Source organism: Hoplias malabaricus, chromosome 10 (genome assembly GCF_029633855.1).
Source record: "Hoplias malabaricus isolate fHopMal1 chromosome 10, fHopMal1.hap1, whole genome shotgun sequence".
Lineage (NCBI taxonomy): Eukaryota > Metazoa > Chordata > Actinopteri > Characiformes > Erythrinidae > Hoplias > Hoplias malabaricus.
This window is the reverse complement of record NC_089809.1, coordinates 39,591,339-39,604,827: the sequence shown is the minus strand read 5'-3', so window position 1 is coordinate 39,604,827 and position 13,489 is coordinate 39,591,339. Positions and strand designations below refer to the sequence as shown.

Genomic DNA, 13,489 nt, shown 5'->3' with positions numbered 1-13,489 from the left:
TACTTATTCATTGACAAAAGCCAGACTGCAGATTACTGTATTTATAAATGTGATTACAGATTGACCTGCGTTATGTTGAAAACGACATCCATAACATCACAAGTGAAGACTAACAACATAGAAAACTCAGTGTTTAGGTTTCAGACCCGAGCGTGTTTACATCATCAGACCGTGGCTTCCATTTCGGCTGTGACTCTCGTTTACGCAGCTCATGGATTTCCTTTCATCATAACTGCTCTTTTTTTTTCCAGAGGCAAATGTTACCTCAAATATACCTCAGCAAACACTGCCCCTCAGCAGCAGACCACGTATATCCTTCGTCTCCAAGGAACAACATGTATCTCCATTGATGTGGATGTTTAGTTTACTACGTTGAACACAGCAGCTGTCCTTCATTCATTCATTCATTCATTGTCTGTAACCCTTATCCAGTTCAGGGTCGCGGTGGGTCCAGAGCCTACCTGGAATCATTGGGCGCAAGGTGGGAGTACACCCTGGAGGGGGCGCCAGTCCTTCACAGGGCGACACATTCACTCACACACTCACACCTACGGACACTTTTGAGTCGCCAATCCACCTACCAACGTGTGTTTTTGGACCGTGGGAGGAAACCAGAGCAAGACTGATGTTTAAATGCCCTACTGAGGCTTGAACTTGTGTTTTATTTTTTTACCCACTGCGATTGGCGAAGAGAGAGAGAGAGCAGAATTGCAGCATATATACGGCAGTGGCTAGAATTAGGGGACGGCCGTAGTTAGGGGAAAGACTGATAACATAGTTAAGGTTCTTAATTATAAGCAAATGTTTATCTTCAAACTCTCAAACCCAACCAACGTACAGCATTACCCTCAGAGTTTATACCTGCATCCAGAAATGGAGAAATGTATTTATTTTCAGGAAGCCACACTGTGTATTAGCAACGACTGAAATGAATTGTCAAACGCAGACCCAGATTACTGAGCTAAAAATATTTACACTGAAAATAAATCCAATTTCCACAGCTGCACATTTCTGGGAACAATGCAGCACGTTATGGCTTTACATAAATAACGTCCATTTGGAGGAGGAGATCCTCTGGCCTGTGATTAGCTGGTGTTATCAGAAAGAAAGTGTGTGTGTAGTTTTTGTGTTTGTGTAGTGGATGGTTTCTCATTTTCCATAGTGTTCATTCCCTAGTACCACTGCAGTAATAATACATATCCTTCATACTCCACATACACACATTTTCAAGTCTATGTGGATGGAGAATGAAGTTAAGGGGTGCTGTGTATGTGTGTGTGTGTGTGTGTGTGTGTGTGTGTGTGTTAGGTGTATTCACACAAGTGTCCACAGCCTGCAGGGCAGTGGTTGGAAGTTTTGAGCCACTCCATCACATGCTCCAGATGTCCTCCGTGACTGCAGCCCTGACACCACACAAACAAGCCTTTCACCACATGATGACACACTGCACAAACACTCGCACACTGGTGACACCTGAGAGAGAGAGAGAGAAACACACACACACACACCATTATGAGGAATGTAAGTGGGCGGGGATCAGTGTTGTATAGTGCACTGAAATCTCAATGTTTTTCAACACTAAATAGTCAACAGTAACAGTTACGATAGTCAGTGTAATTCTAGTTAAAGCCCACGGTGCCCTCAGGGCTGAGTGTGTGTGCGGTACCTGTCACAGATCCAGCCCTTGTTGCTCATGGGCCGTTTGCAGTTGCTGCAGTTGATGTGCAGGGTGGTAGAGGCCTGGTTCAGGCAGGTGATGGCGCTGCAGGTGCTCAGTTTGATCACCTCATTACTGACGTTCCACAGCTCGAACCGCTGCAGAAGATCAATGTAGGACATGTACCAGTGTTCCTGAAACACACAAACACACCTGGAACATCAGAATCCTGCTTTAAGCATTTTAAACGATTATTTCAGATGTGTGTGTATATATATATATATATACATAAAACAAGCAATAATATAATTGTGCAAATGTAAAAACAAAGAGATATGAGAATGTTGTGCAGTGCAGAGGGGAATAGTTCCATGTAAAAAGTGTGGACTCCTAATTGTGCAACAAACCGGTGCTAAACAAAATGTGCAAAGCAGAGAAAAGGAGATATTTATGGATTGTTCAAGGTCCGGTGAAAGTGTCAAATGTGTGGCGTGTGTGTTTTTGGGGAGGGGATATACTTGGTTTATTTTTATATAATAATATAATTATACAAGCAACAATGGTGTGCACACATTAGACGTTCTTTTTTTCCACTGCACTGCACAAAGTCTCATATACATCCCTCCTCCCACTGTCTGTAAGCGCTTCCAGTTCAGGGTTGTGGAATCACTCAGAATCACTGGGCACAAGGCGGGAGCACAGGGGATGGGGCGCCAGTCCTTCACAGGGTGAAACACATTCACTCACACACTCACACCTACGGACACTTTTGAGTCGCCAGTCCACCTACCAATGTGTGTTTTTGGAGCGTGGGAGGAAACCAGGGAGAACACACCACACTCCTCACAGACAGTCACCCGGAGGAAACCTACGCAGACACAGGGTGAACACAACACACTCCTCACAGACAGTCACCCGGAGGAAACCCACGCAGACACAGGGAGAACACCCCACACTCCTCACAGACAGTCACCCGGAGGAAACCCACGCAGACACAGTGAGAACACAACACACTCCTCACGGACAGTCACCCAGAGGAAACCCACGCAGACACAGGGAGAACACACCACAATCCTCACAGACAGTCACCCGGAGGAAACCCACGCAGACACAGGGAGAACACACCACACTCCTCACAGACAGTCACCCGGAGGAAACCCACGCAGACACAGGGAGAACACACCACACTCCTCACAGACAGTCACCCGGAGCAAACCCACGCAGACACAGTGAGAACACAACACACTCCTCACGGACAGTCACCCAGAGGAAACACACGCGGAAACAGGGAGAACACACGACACTCCTCACAGACAGTCACCCAGAGCAGGACTTGAAGGAGCAGGTCCCTGGAGCTGTTATTGTGACACCTGCCTGCTGCGTGACCGTGCCACCCCCCATTAGTTTTCATATTTCCAAAATTGGATTATTGCCTCTGTATAAATTGATACTTATTTTGATGTTTCTTTATAATATTATTATTTTGTGACTTGTAGATCTCTATTTTATACGCTTTTCGTACATTATGACATAGTTATATTATTGCTTCTGTACATATCTTTATTTTTTAATTATTTTTTTGGACATTGTTTTGTATTTTGTTAGTGTTTGTTTCAATTGGATCACGTGGAAACCATCGCCACGTGATCCAACTGAAACAAACATCAGCAACATTTGGAAATGTCTGCCCTCGAGTCTGAATGTGAGACACTGCTGTTTCAAAGTAGAAACGCTAATGGCACTAGCTGCTTATTTCCTCAAGATATGTCTTCTAGCATAAACAACACACACACACACACACACACACACACACACACACACACACACACTGTTATTCTGACCTGCGTGAGCTCGTCGATCTCTCTGCGGATACGGTCTCCGAGCACGATGAGGACAGAGACGGCCATCTGCACGTCTCCCTGCTCGGCGTAGTAGTCCAGCATCTCTCTGACCACAGGGCAGAAGAAGCTGGGGGGCAGCTGCGACTGGTAGAGCAGCTGTGAGACGGAGATGAGGTTGATGGACTCCATGGGCGTCAGGCAGACGCTCTCCGCCTCGCTGCCGCTCACCTGCGGAGACTCCGGCTTCTCGGCTGGGGGCTCGGGGACAGACGGGTGGTCCACGATCTCGTGCCTCAGAGGAAAAGCCTCCTGAGGGAGTGAAAACTCTGCCTCTTCTGTGGGCACACGTCCCGCAATGGGAGTGAGTTCAGGAGGTCTATTTATGGGCATCTAATGTTTATAGATACTTGTGAAGTAAGACTGTGAGTGTGTGTGTGTATGTGTGTGTGTGTGTGTGTGGGGGGGTGTCTGACCTGCTTGGTTTTCATGCTCCATGCTGTAGAGGTCATCATCATCCAACTCAGCATCTCCAAACAGATACTCAGCCTGACCATCACTGCCCTCTGTCTCTTCATTCTCTACACGTGGGAGACGGGAAAAAAAGAAAGACAAACACAAGGTTGGAAAGTGGTTAAAGAAATGGAAAATGAAAGAAAAACAGGAGAAAATACAGGAGAAATGATAGAAAAAGGAGGAGAAAGGGAAGTGGAAACAAAGAAAAAATAAAGGAAAATAAAAATAAAGGAATAAAAGAAAGGAGGCAAAGAATGAAGGATAAAAGAACAAGATTAAAGGATGAGAAATGGATGAAAGGACAGAAATAAAAGTAATAAATCAAGATAAAAGAAAGAGAGAGAGAGAGAAATGGAAGGAGGAGGAAAAGGATGATGACAATGATGTGTGTGTTTGTGTGTGTGTGTGTGTGTGTCCTCACCATCGTTGTTGAGATTTGGCTCCAGGTTGTGAAGGCTGTCCTGGCGGATCTCCTTGTTTCTCTCGTTCAAAGCAGAGCTCATTTCCTTCAAATTAAAACTACAACACAATCCTCTGTTACTCAAACTGCAGGGAACCTCTTTACCCTTGTTTTCTAAGGCTTCCTGCACAACACTCCACAACACACCACTCCACTCCACTCCACACCACTCCACTCCACTCCACTCCACATTACACCACTCCACACTTCACCACACCACACCAGTCCACTCCACACTTCACCACACTACACCACTCCACACTACACCACTTCACACTACTCCACTCCACAACACACCACTCCACACCATTCCATTCCACTCCACACCACTCCACTCCACACCACTCCACACTACACCACTCCACACTACTCCACAACACACCATTCCACACCACACCACTCCACTCCACACCACAACACACCACAACACACCACACCACTCCACAACACACCATTCCACACCACTCCAGTCCACTCCACTCCACAACACACCACTCCATTCCACACCACACCACTCCACTCCACTCCACAACACACCACTCCATTCCACACCACTCCAGTCCACTCCACAACACACCACTCCATTCCACACCACTCCACTCCACAACACACCACTCCATTCCACACCACTCCAGTCCACTCCACTCCACTCCACAACACACCACTCCATTTCACACCACTCCACTCCACTCCACAACACACCACTCCATTCCACACCACTCCACTCCACAACACACCACTCCATTCCACACCACTCCAGTCCACTCCACTCCACTCCACAACACACCACTCCATTTCACACCACTCCACTCCACTCCACAACACACCACTCCATTCCACACCACACCACTCCACAATACTTTTTAAAATTCTGGCAGTTTCACTGTATTTTAAAAAATTATTATTTTATTTGTTTGTTTGTTTATGGCACGTCTGGTATCTTATATTCTGTAGGTTTAGTGCAGAGGTTTGTTTGTCAATTTGTGCTCATTTAAAAATCCTTAAAATCATTTAAGGCCGAATGGTCTGAAAGATGTGTGTGAAACATATTTCCTCTAATCACTCTCGACTCCTTTGGACCTTCAGCTCTGTGGAATTTGCCCCAGTGTGTTGTCACCCATATGATGATGCTGTGAATGGAGCTGGAGAGGAGCTGGTACCTGTTCATGAGCGGGATGTTCCCCAGTTTACTCATGTTGTGATTGGCCGGTGGGGCTGGGTTGCCTGGGTCAGAAAACATGATCCGCAGCATGGTCCACGTGGTTGAAACCTAAGACGGCACACACAGACACACAGGCCCCTTCATCAGAATAAGAACACACTCACTTCAATACTGTACACACTGAGGAACAGCCAACTGACCCACAGTCAGTTCTTAAGACAGTGGTTCTCAAACTGCACTGGTACATGTTCTCTGCTTTTTTCCAGCGAAATTCATGTGAAGAAAAGCCAGTTTCAGCTGCTTACTGGAAACAAGCAAAGGCTAGAGACAGATGTGAGCAGAAACGAGAGAAACAAGTCGAGACCAAGCCTGAGAAATACTCTGGACAAAATCCAGAGGCAAAAGTAGAAGGAAACAAGATTCTGTTTTTCAAAAAGTGAAGACAAAATAGAAAAAAAACATTCAGCAGCAAAAACAACATGGCCAACGAGTCCCAAAACACTATACCTCTGTTACCTACTGACACAAGCACCGAGAGCCGCTGTGACCTGCACCAAGCGCCATGCTGTTTTCACCTGCAGTCTATTAAAGCACAACTGATATTAAATTATTTGCTTTAATTCGTTCCAAATGTATTTCCCATAAATGTTATGTTTTCATTAATGTATAACTGTGTTTAAAATGTTCAGTTATTTGTACTTTCTCTATAATTTTTAATAATTATTTGTGTAAACAAGCAATTTTTAAGGAAAAAAGACAAGAAAAACATGTAAAAATTCAACCTGAATTTGCCGTATGCCCCCCACCTGCCCCTGGAGCCGAGGAAGAACCCGGGGCACATGGGGTAAGACTCATAGTTGGTACTTGGAATGTTTTGTTACTTGGTCTAAAAGGTTTGAGAACCACTGCTCTCAGGAATCTGAACAAATCTTAATTACCAACTATTTTTCTTTTACAATCTGAATTGTAAAATTAAGCCATAAAGTATTTGTGAACACTATGATCTTAAAACATCTTTGCTTTCTAGAGAAAACTAGAATAAAACGAATGACAGAAAGTGTGAAAGAATTAAAAGAACGAAAAAGGAAGAAAGAATGAGAAGTAATACAGAAAACAATGAAGTAGCAGGGCAGCTCTGTGAGGGTGAAAATAAGGCTCTGAAACACGCTACCACAGCATTCATTTTGTTGAAGGAACACGAGGTAAATTTGGTATTATATCTTTTACCACACAGTCCTGAAATTAAGGGGGGAGCAGGGGGAATAGTTTTCTACCCTCCTCCAAAAGTTACAGGACTTTAGAGCTTATTTAGGGCATATTTCTCCAGGTTTGCTCGCTAGCCATGCTAGCTAACCTGCTAACTAGCTTGCTATTAAAAGGTCTCACTTTCAACATCTGATATGTGTTCTATGTTCTACTGTGAATAAAATACAGACTTGCAAATCATTGTCTTCTCTTTTTATTTACATTTTACACAGCGTCCCAACTTTGCTGGAACTGGGGTTGTAAGATAAAAATACCACTTAGTTTTCCTTTAACATTACATGTTTATAGAAAACAGGCATAAATACAGTTATTGTGTAAGTAGCCATTTTATGTGAAGAGATTCATTTTTATTCTGAACTAGTGTTGTCACCAAAATTATAACTTTCAATACGATACCTGACTAAATATCTCGATACCGATACTGATACCATTGCCAAACCCTAAAGCATCAAGAAGAGTAATGTACTTTCTCTACAAGCTGAGGGCAGTCAGCAAGATCGCTGGTATCTGTTTGTTAAGTGTGACGCCACACGTGACGTTTCTGGGTTCAATCGCGCCTTCGGTCCCGTGTCATACGTCGCTTTTCCACCGAATGGGTCCGGCTCTAATCGACTGGACTCTGCACAGCTCGGCACGCTTAAAGCTTGTCGCTTTTCCACTGGCAGGGCTCACCCGTTTTTTAAAGAACTCGCTAAAACTAGCAGCAAAATCTTTAAGGGAGGGAGAGTAGGCAAAGCGTTGTAGGCGCACACTGCCCACCTGTGGCACTCAGAGGGTAAATACCGCTCTTATATTAAAACACTATTAGTACCTACCAGTACTAATTACATTGGGTCTTGTACCATTTTTAATGACAAAGTATTGAGGTACTCCTCTAGTATCGGTACCGTGCAACACTATTCTGACCTGTTACAAAATAATCAGTTACCAAACGCAAAGAGGCAAAACCTACAGTTTCTTGAGTCACTGAACTAATCGTAACTGAATTGTGAGGTGAGAGACTTCTGCATACACACCTGAGGTCGGTTCAGCTCCTTGGCCACTTTAGCGTTGTGGTCACAGAGCTCTGTGAAGGGTTTCCCGCTCAGCAGGTAACTGCGAGCCGTTTTAATGAACCAGTCCATTCTGCTGTTGCCTTCCACCTCAGACTCGAACACGTTGAGCGCGCTGGACACTTGTGCAAACTGCTCCGTGACGTCTTGCTTCTTGAAGAAGAAGATGGGGTAGCGGCGGTCTCCGGCAGGATACGGCTTGCGCCCAGCCTCACCGGTCATCAGGCTCTCCTTGGCGGCGAAGGCCAGGTCTCCGAAGAGTCCGAAGCAGAGGCCCTCGGGGTTGGCGCGATCCACAGGTCGGCTAGCATCCTTGAACATGTGCTGGTAGAGTGTGCTGTCCTTGGAGCCGGAGAGCAGCACATAGGGGTCGTGCTGGTGGCGCCACACGATGCCTGTGGTGACATCCTTATGCTCCTCAAAAGTGGCAAAGGGGATGAAGGGGCGGCGGACGTCCCAAACGTAGATGTTGTGGTCCACCATCATGGAGCAGGTGGCCAGGTGCCAGCGCCGCTCCGGGCGCCACTTCACCCGTGCCACGGAGGCGATGGTCTGCACGCAGTAGATCTCCTTGGCTCGGTTGGTCGTCATGTCCCAAACCTTGACCATCTTGTCGCGGCCACCTGTTGCCAGCCATCCCCTAGAAATACAGATGATCAAGAGTGTCACCTAACCTTCACCACAAAACCAAAACTAAAAACCTAACTGTATGTTGTGTAAGTGCTGGGTGATATTACCACAAATCAATATCTTGATTAATTGGACATTTAACCTCGATTATGATTAATGAAGTTATTTTATTGTTGTTGGTTGCTCAAAGTTCACTGCCGAGGCTTGTGCTGTAAACACGCTCCAGTATTAAAGGCGGGGTGTGTGTTTCTGATGCGGCTGGGAGCTCCGTCTCTGATTCGGTGTGTGAATTGTGTTCAGTGTGAAACAGACTGGGGATTAAGTTTGGTCTGAAACTGGTTTCTCTCAGTGTTTACATTTGACTTTTTTATGTTTGGTGTCGTCAAAACACGCCCAAACCACAGACGCAGCATTTCTCTTTGGTACGAGCCGCTGAAGTCGCTCGGTCAGCCTCTGTGTTTAGGTTCTCCTCTGTGTTGCTTCCATGTGGCAGATTGGATGGAGCAGAGTCACATGACTACAGCGCCGTAGTGTGGGTTTAAAAGGACAGTACATGAACACATAGTGGGGTGGTATTAACAGAATTAACAAAAGAAAAAATTAGGCAAGATTATGTTGTTTAGACGTTCTGAATATGAATTTCTATTCATTTTTTAATTAATTGCAAAGCCAGAGGTATTGTTTAGCCTACTTAATAAAATGTTAGCTTTTTTGTGTGATCAAAAGCTACCAATACACACACACACACCTGTCCTCAGGGTGCCAGTCACAGCAGAACACCGGCCCTGTGTGTGCAGTGAACATCCTCTCGTAACGGTCAGGTCTGCGAATGTCCCAAAGTTGCACATTTCCGTTCTCAAAAGACGCAGCAAACGTGAAATAATCCTTCATGCTGAACTGCACATCTCGAACACTCTCAGACTGCCCTGGAGAGAAGTGGGTAAAAAAAAACCTTCAGAACACAGAAATTAAGACAGCATTGGGCCTTGCACTGGGAATAAATTCGGAAAATTTCAAGAATAAAGTCAGAATTTTATAAAAAGAAAGAACAAAACACTGTCTGGATTTTAAAAGTGAAGAGACAATTTCCTCCACGCTCGTCCGGGTCTTTCTCCTGAATAAACACAGTTTCTTGAAGTGTTTCTCTAATAACACTCTGGTCCTGATGTGCCACAAAAGAGACTTTGTTTATTTGTGAAACCTACACAAAATATAACTTCGAGAAATATCAGAATTACTCACATTCACCAAATACGGTTGTGTCTGTCCCTTACACTCACAAAGAAATATTCTGACTTTATTCTCAAAATATTCTTCAACTACTACTAAATATTCAAAACTACTTTCTTGAAATCTACTGTATTTGTCCGAATGCAGTGGCCCTACGTCGTCGTTGTATAAAACATACAGGAGGTCGTCGGGTTACGTCAGTCCCGAGTTACGATGTTTCGTGGTTACGACACATCTCCCATTTACTGTATAAAGCCTTGTTTCTAAGTGGTTTTGCGTCGTAAACGTCGTAACGTGAACTTCGTGTGTGGTGTGCGTGGCGTGGTGGAAGAATACGCGGTTACGTGGCTCGGGACCGAGGAGGATAGGTGTTAGGATAGGATCAGTGCTTACAGTATGTTATTTACGTACAATATGTACGTATGTTCCGACTTACACCGAAAATCAGTTTACGACGTGACGTAGGAGCGGATCAACGTCGTAAGTCGAGGACCCCCTGTATATTGAATATTGTAAGGCTACGTGGAACACAGACAGTAGTTTTGTATTTTTAGTCAAATATGTGAAACTCTGTGTGCTTCAAAATCCATCCATCCATCCATCCATTATCTGTAACCGCTTATCCAATTTTAGGGTCCCGGTGGGTCCAGAGCCTACCTGGAATCATCGGGCGCAAGGCGGGAATACACCCTGGAGGGGGCGCCAGCCCTTCACAGGGCAACACAGACACACACACATTCACTCACACACTCACACCTACGGACACTTTCGAGTCGCCAATCCACCTGCAACGTGTGTTTTTGGACTGTGGGAGGAAACCGGAGCACCCGGAGGAAACCCACACAGACACGGGGAGAACACACCACACTCCTCACAGACAGTCACCCGGAGGAAACCCACGCAGACACAGGGAGAACACAACACACTCCTCACAGTCACCCGGAGGAAACCCACGCAAACACAGGGAGAACACACCACACTCCTCACAGACAGTCACCCGGAGGAAAACCACGCAGACACGGGGAGAACAAACCACACTCCTTACAGACAGTCACCCGGAGCGGGAATCGAACCCACAACCTCCAGGCCCCTGGAGCTGTGTGACTGCGACACTACCTGCTGCGCTTCAAAATCCAACCTATATATTTTATTCTTGATTAAATGTCTATTACATTGTCTCTTTCTTTTTGTGTGTGACAGTGTATGAAAAATGTGTGTGTGTGATTGTGTGTATACCAGAGAAGGTGCTGACGCTCTCTTTCTTGCGCAGGTCGAAGCACTTCATGAAGCCGTCCTGCGATCCGGACAGGAGCATGTGCACCTCGGTGGGGTGGAAGCACACCTTGTTGACGGTGCGTTTGTGCTCGGTGAAGAGGTGCTCCTGCTTGTTGCGACACGGCCGCGCCAGGTTCCACGTCACCACCGCGCCGTTGGTGGCCGCCGTGGCCAGAAGGTTCTCCTCCACCTGGTGCCACATCACATCAGCACAGCTGAAGTTCAGCGAAGGCTTGCGGCCCACGCGCAGGTTCAGACGCTCCACAAAGCCTTCCTCCTCCAGAGCGTAGATCTTGAAGATGTTCCGCCCGGCCACCACCACCTGGAGAGCGAGAGACGGAGAGAGAATGAAGAGGTGATGAGAAAACGTTCCCTGGGTTTCCAGAGTATTAGGAAATCTAATATGACATCACATATTGATTACTGGTGATATCCTGCTAGGCTTTTTCTCTTGTAGAGCATTGATGTGAAACTCCAGTGGGGTATTTCACACAGGAGGATTTCTCAATTAGTTACATTTGACATGTTCAGGTACACACCACATTATCATCAGTGTCTAAACAGACATTTTTATCAGTGGTTGATTGATTAAACGTGCTGAAGCTGACAGGGTTAACGTCGACTGATGGAGGAGGTCGGTATTCTACAAGATGTGGGTTCACTCTTTGGCAAATAACATCATTTTATGATGTGTTATGAATGATTATTAATTAGTTTTAATGTGTTTACAACCTAATTAATAAACAAATTGTAATTCCAAAGTGGTACCCAAAAGAACTGAGGGACATTCCCTTTGAATAGTCCTAATCCCAGTACCATGAGTTATCCAGCTAACTCCTGCTTTAAATCCTGCTAATTCTTCTCTGATATACTTCACCCTGAACAGTGTGAACATGCACACGCGGGGTCTCCTATATCGGCAGGTTTATACCAGGGAACAAAAGGCTAAGTCAATTTGACCCCTCGGGCGCTGCAGAAACAGGCTCTAACCAAATTAATTTGTACAGATTTTTTAACTACTGAAATTCCCTTTTAAAGCCGGATGTTAGGAGACAAAGCGAAGTGAAGAATAAAAGGCAGAAGGGAATCTACACCTGTGTAGCATCTCGGCACACGCTGATAGCATTAGCGGGAGCATCCAGGTGACAGAACATGGTTCTGCCGCTGACAGTGTTAACACAGGCCATCTTCTCCATCTCAGCCTGAGAGAGAGAGAGAGAGAGAGAGAGAGAGAGGATAAGAACATTAGAACAAGCAGAAACATGTTGCAATTTATCTTCTGACAAAAAACACATTGATGTCGTCAACATCAAGATCTTTTCTGATGTGTGTCCTGCTGAGAATCCTAAGGTGACCTCTTCATCCCCTGTCATTAAAACATGTTTTGACAAGATGGAATGAATCACCAGTAAATCTGCAGCGGGAATCAAACACACACTCCTCTGGTAAATCTAAAGACAGCAGTTTAGCGTCTGCTACGGCAAAATCACTGTCAATAATCCTACTGTTCGACAGCTGCAAGAGAAGATTTAGGGCAGAGAAGTCAGCAGTAAAACTCCGAATGTGATCTTTATTCATATTCAAATACAAGGCCACTGAGGTCTTCCAGCCAAGGGCTTGTCATGGTCCAGAGGTTGGACACTGCTAGCCTTCCTGTTTATGTTGTTGTGGATGAGGCGTGGTATTCTGTTGTTCTGGTTTTAATTACATGTACATATATAGTTTGTGAAGCACATGGTAATTTTTCTGGGAAATGAGCTGAATAAATGAATGTTTACTTACTTAATTTACTCCAGGAGTATGTGTATTTCTGCTTAACTAAAACACTGTTTGTACAACGCTCCCAATTCTACTGCAGCTTTTCCACTGCGTGGTACTTACTCTACTCGGCTCTACTCGCTTTTTGGGACCTGCTACCTGGGAACAGTGGGCTTTGGAAACCACAACAGCGGCGGTGGTAACGTTAAGCGGTGTTTACTCATGGTGTATCGGCGTGTTGTTGTTGTTTGGGACTGAACACAGCTCCGTCATCAGTTCAGACAGATCAGTAGAGTTTGTTCCTTCCTTGTTGCAGCGTCCAGCTCTCGCTGGATTCTTTCGTCGGCCACCGATCCGAGGAGCGTTTGAACCTCTTCAAAAGACCACGGCGTCATTTTACGAGCTGCCGTCGTGAGTCGGATAAAAACAAACGTGATCTCTGCTGCAGCTGGAGATTTTACAGATGGAGAGTTGGTGCTGGTCGTCTGCGTTGCGTGGCGTAGAGTGACGACTCTCTCTGGACGATCAGCGCTCTGCAAGGTTTACACGCCACGGTTTACTCCCTACTCGACTCGCTCTGAACCACGAGAGAACAGCCACTAAACAAGAACCCGCTTCCAGAACCCAAGTGCCATAAGAAAAGTG

The 13,489-nt window shown here is 45.5% G+C and overlaps 1 protein-coding gene across 4 annotated transcripts in view; it reads right to left on the bottom strand.

Annotated features, from left to right (window-relative positions):
• Window positions 1-53: 53 nt before the first annotated feature.
• Window positions 54-13,489, bottom strand: part of wdr24 (WD repeat domain 24) — a 15,983-nt gene continuing 2,547 nt past the window's right edge. For all 4 annotated transcript variants that reach the window (XM_066683673.1, XM_066683671.1, XM_066683672.1 and 1 more), the window contains 10 exons: window positions 12,181-12,288; window positions 11,048-11,408; window positions 9,330-9,507; window positions 7,916-8,591; window positions 5,632-5,741; window positions 4,433-4,530; window positions 3,972-4,076; window positions 3,499-3,833; window positions 1,667-1,851; window positions 54-1,473 (listed from right to left, as the gene is read on the bottom strand). In XM_066683673.1, the coding sequence (XP_066539770.1) occupies window positions 1,305-1,473; window positions 1,667-1,851; window positions 3,499-3,833; window positions 3,972-4,076; window positions 4,433-4,530; window positions 5,632-5,741; window positions 7,916-8,591; window positions 9,330-9,507; window positions 11,048-11,408; window positions 12,181-12,282 (2,319 nt within the window). In that variant the 5' untranslated portion in view covers window positions 12,283-12,288 and the 3' untranslated portion in view covers window positions 54-1,304. The remainder of the gene's footprint in view (window positions 1,474-1,666; window positions 1,852-3,498; window positions 3,834-3,971; window positions 4,077-4,432; window positions 4,531-5,631; window positions 5,742-7,915; window positions 8,592-9,329; window positions 9,508-11,047; window positions 11,409-12,180; window positions 12,289-13,489) is intronic.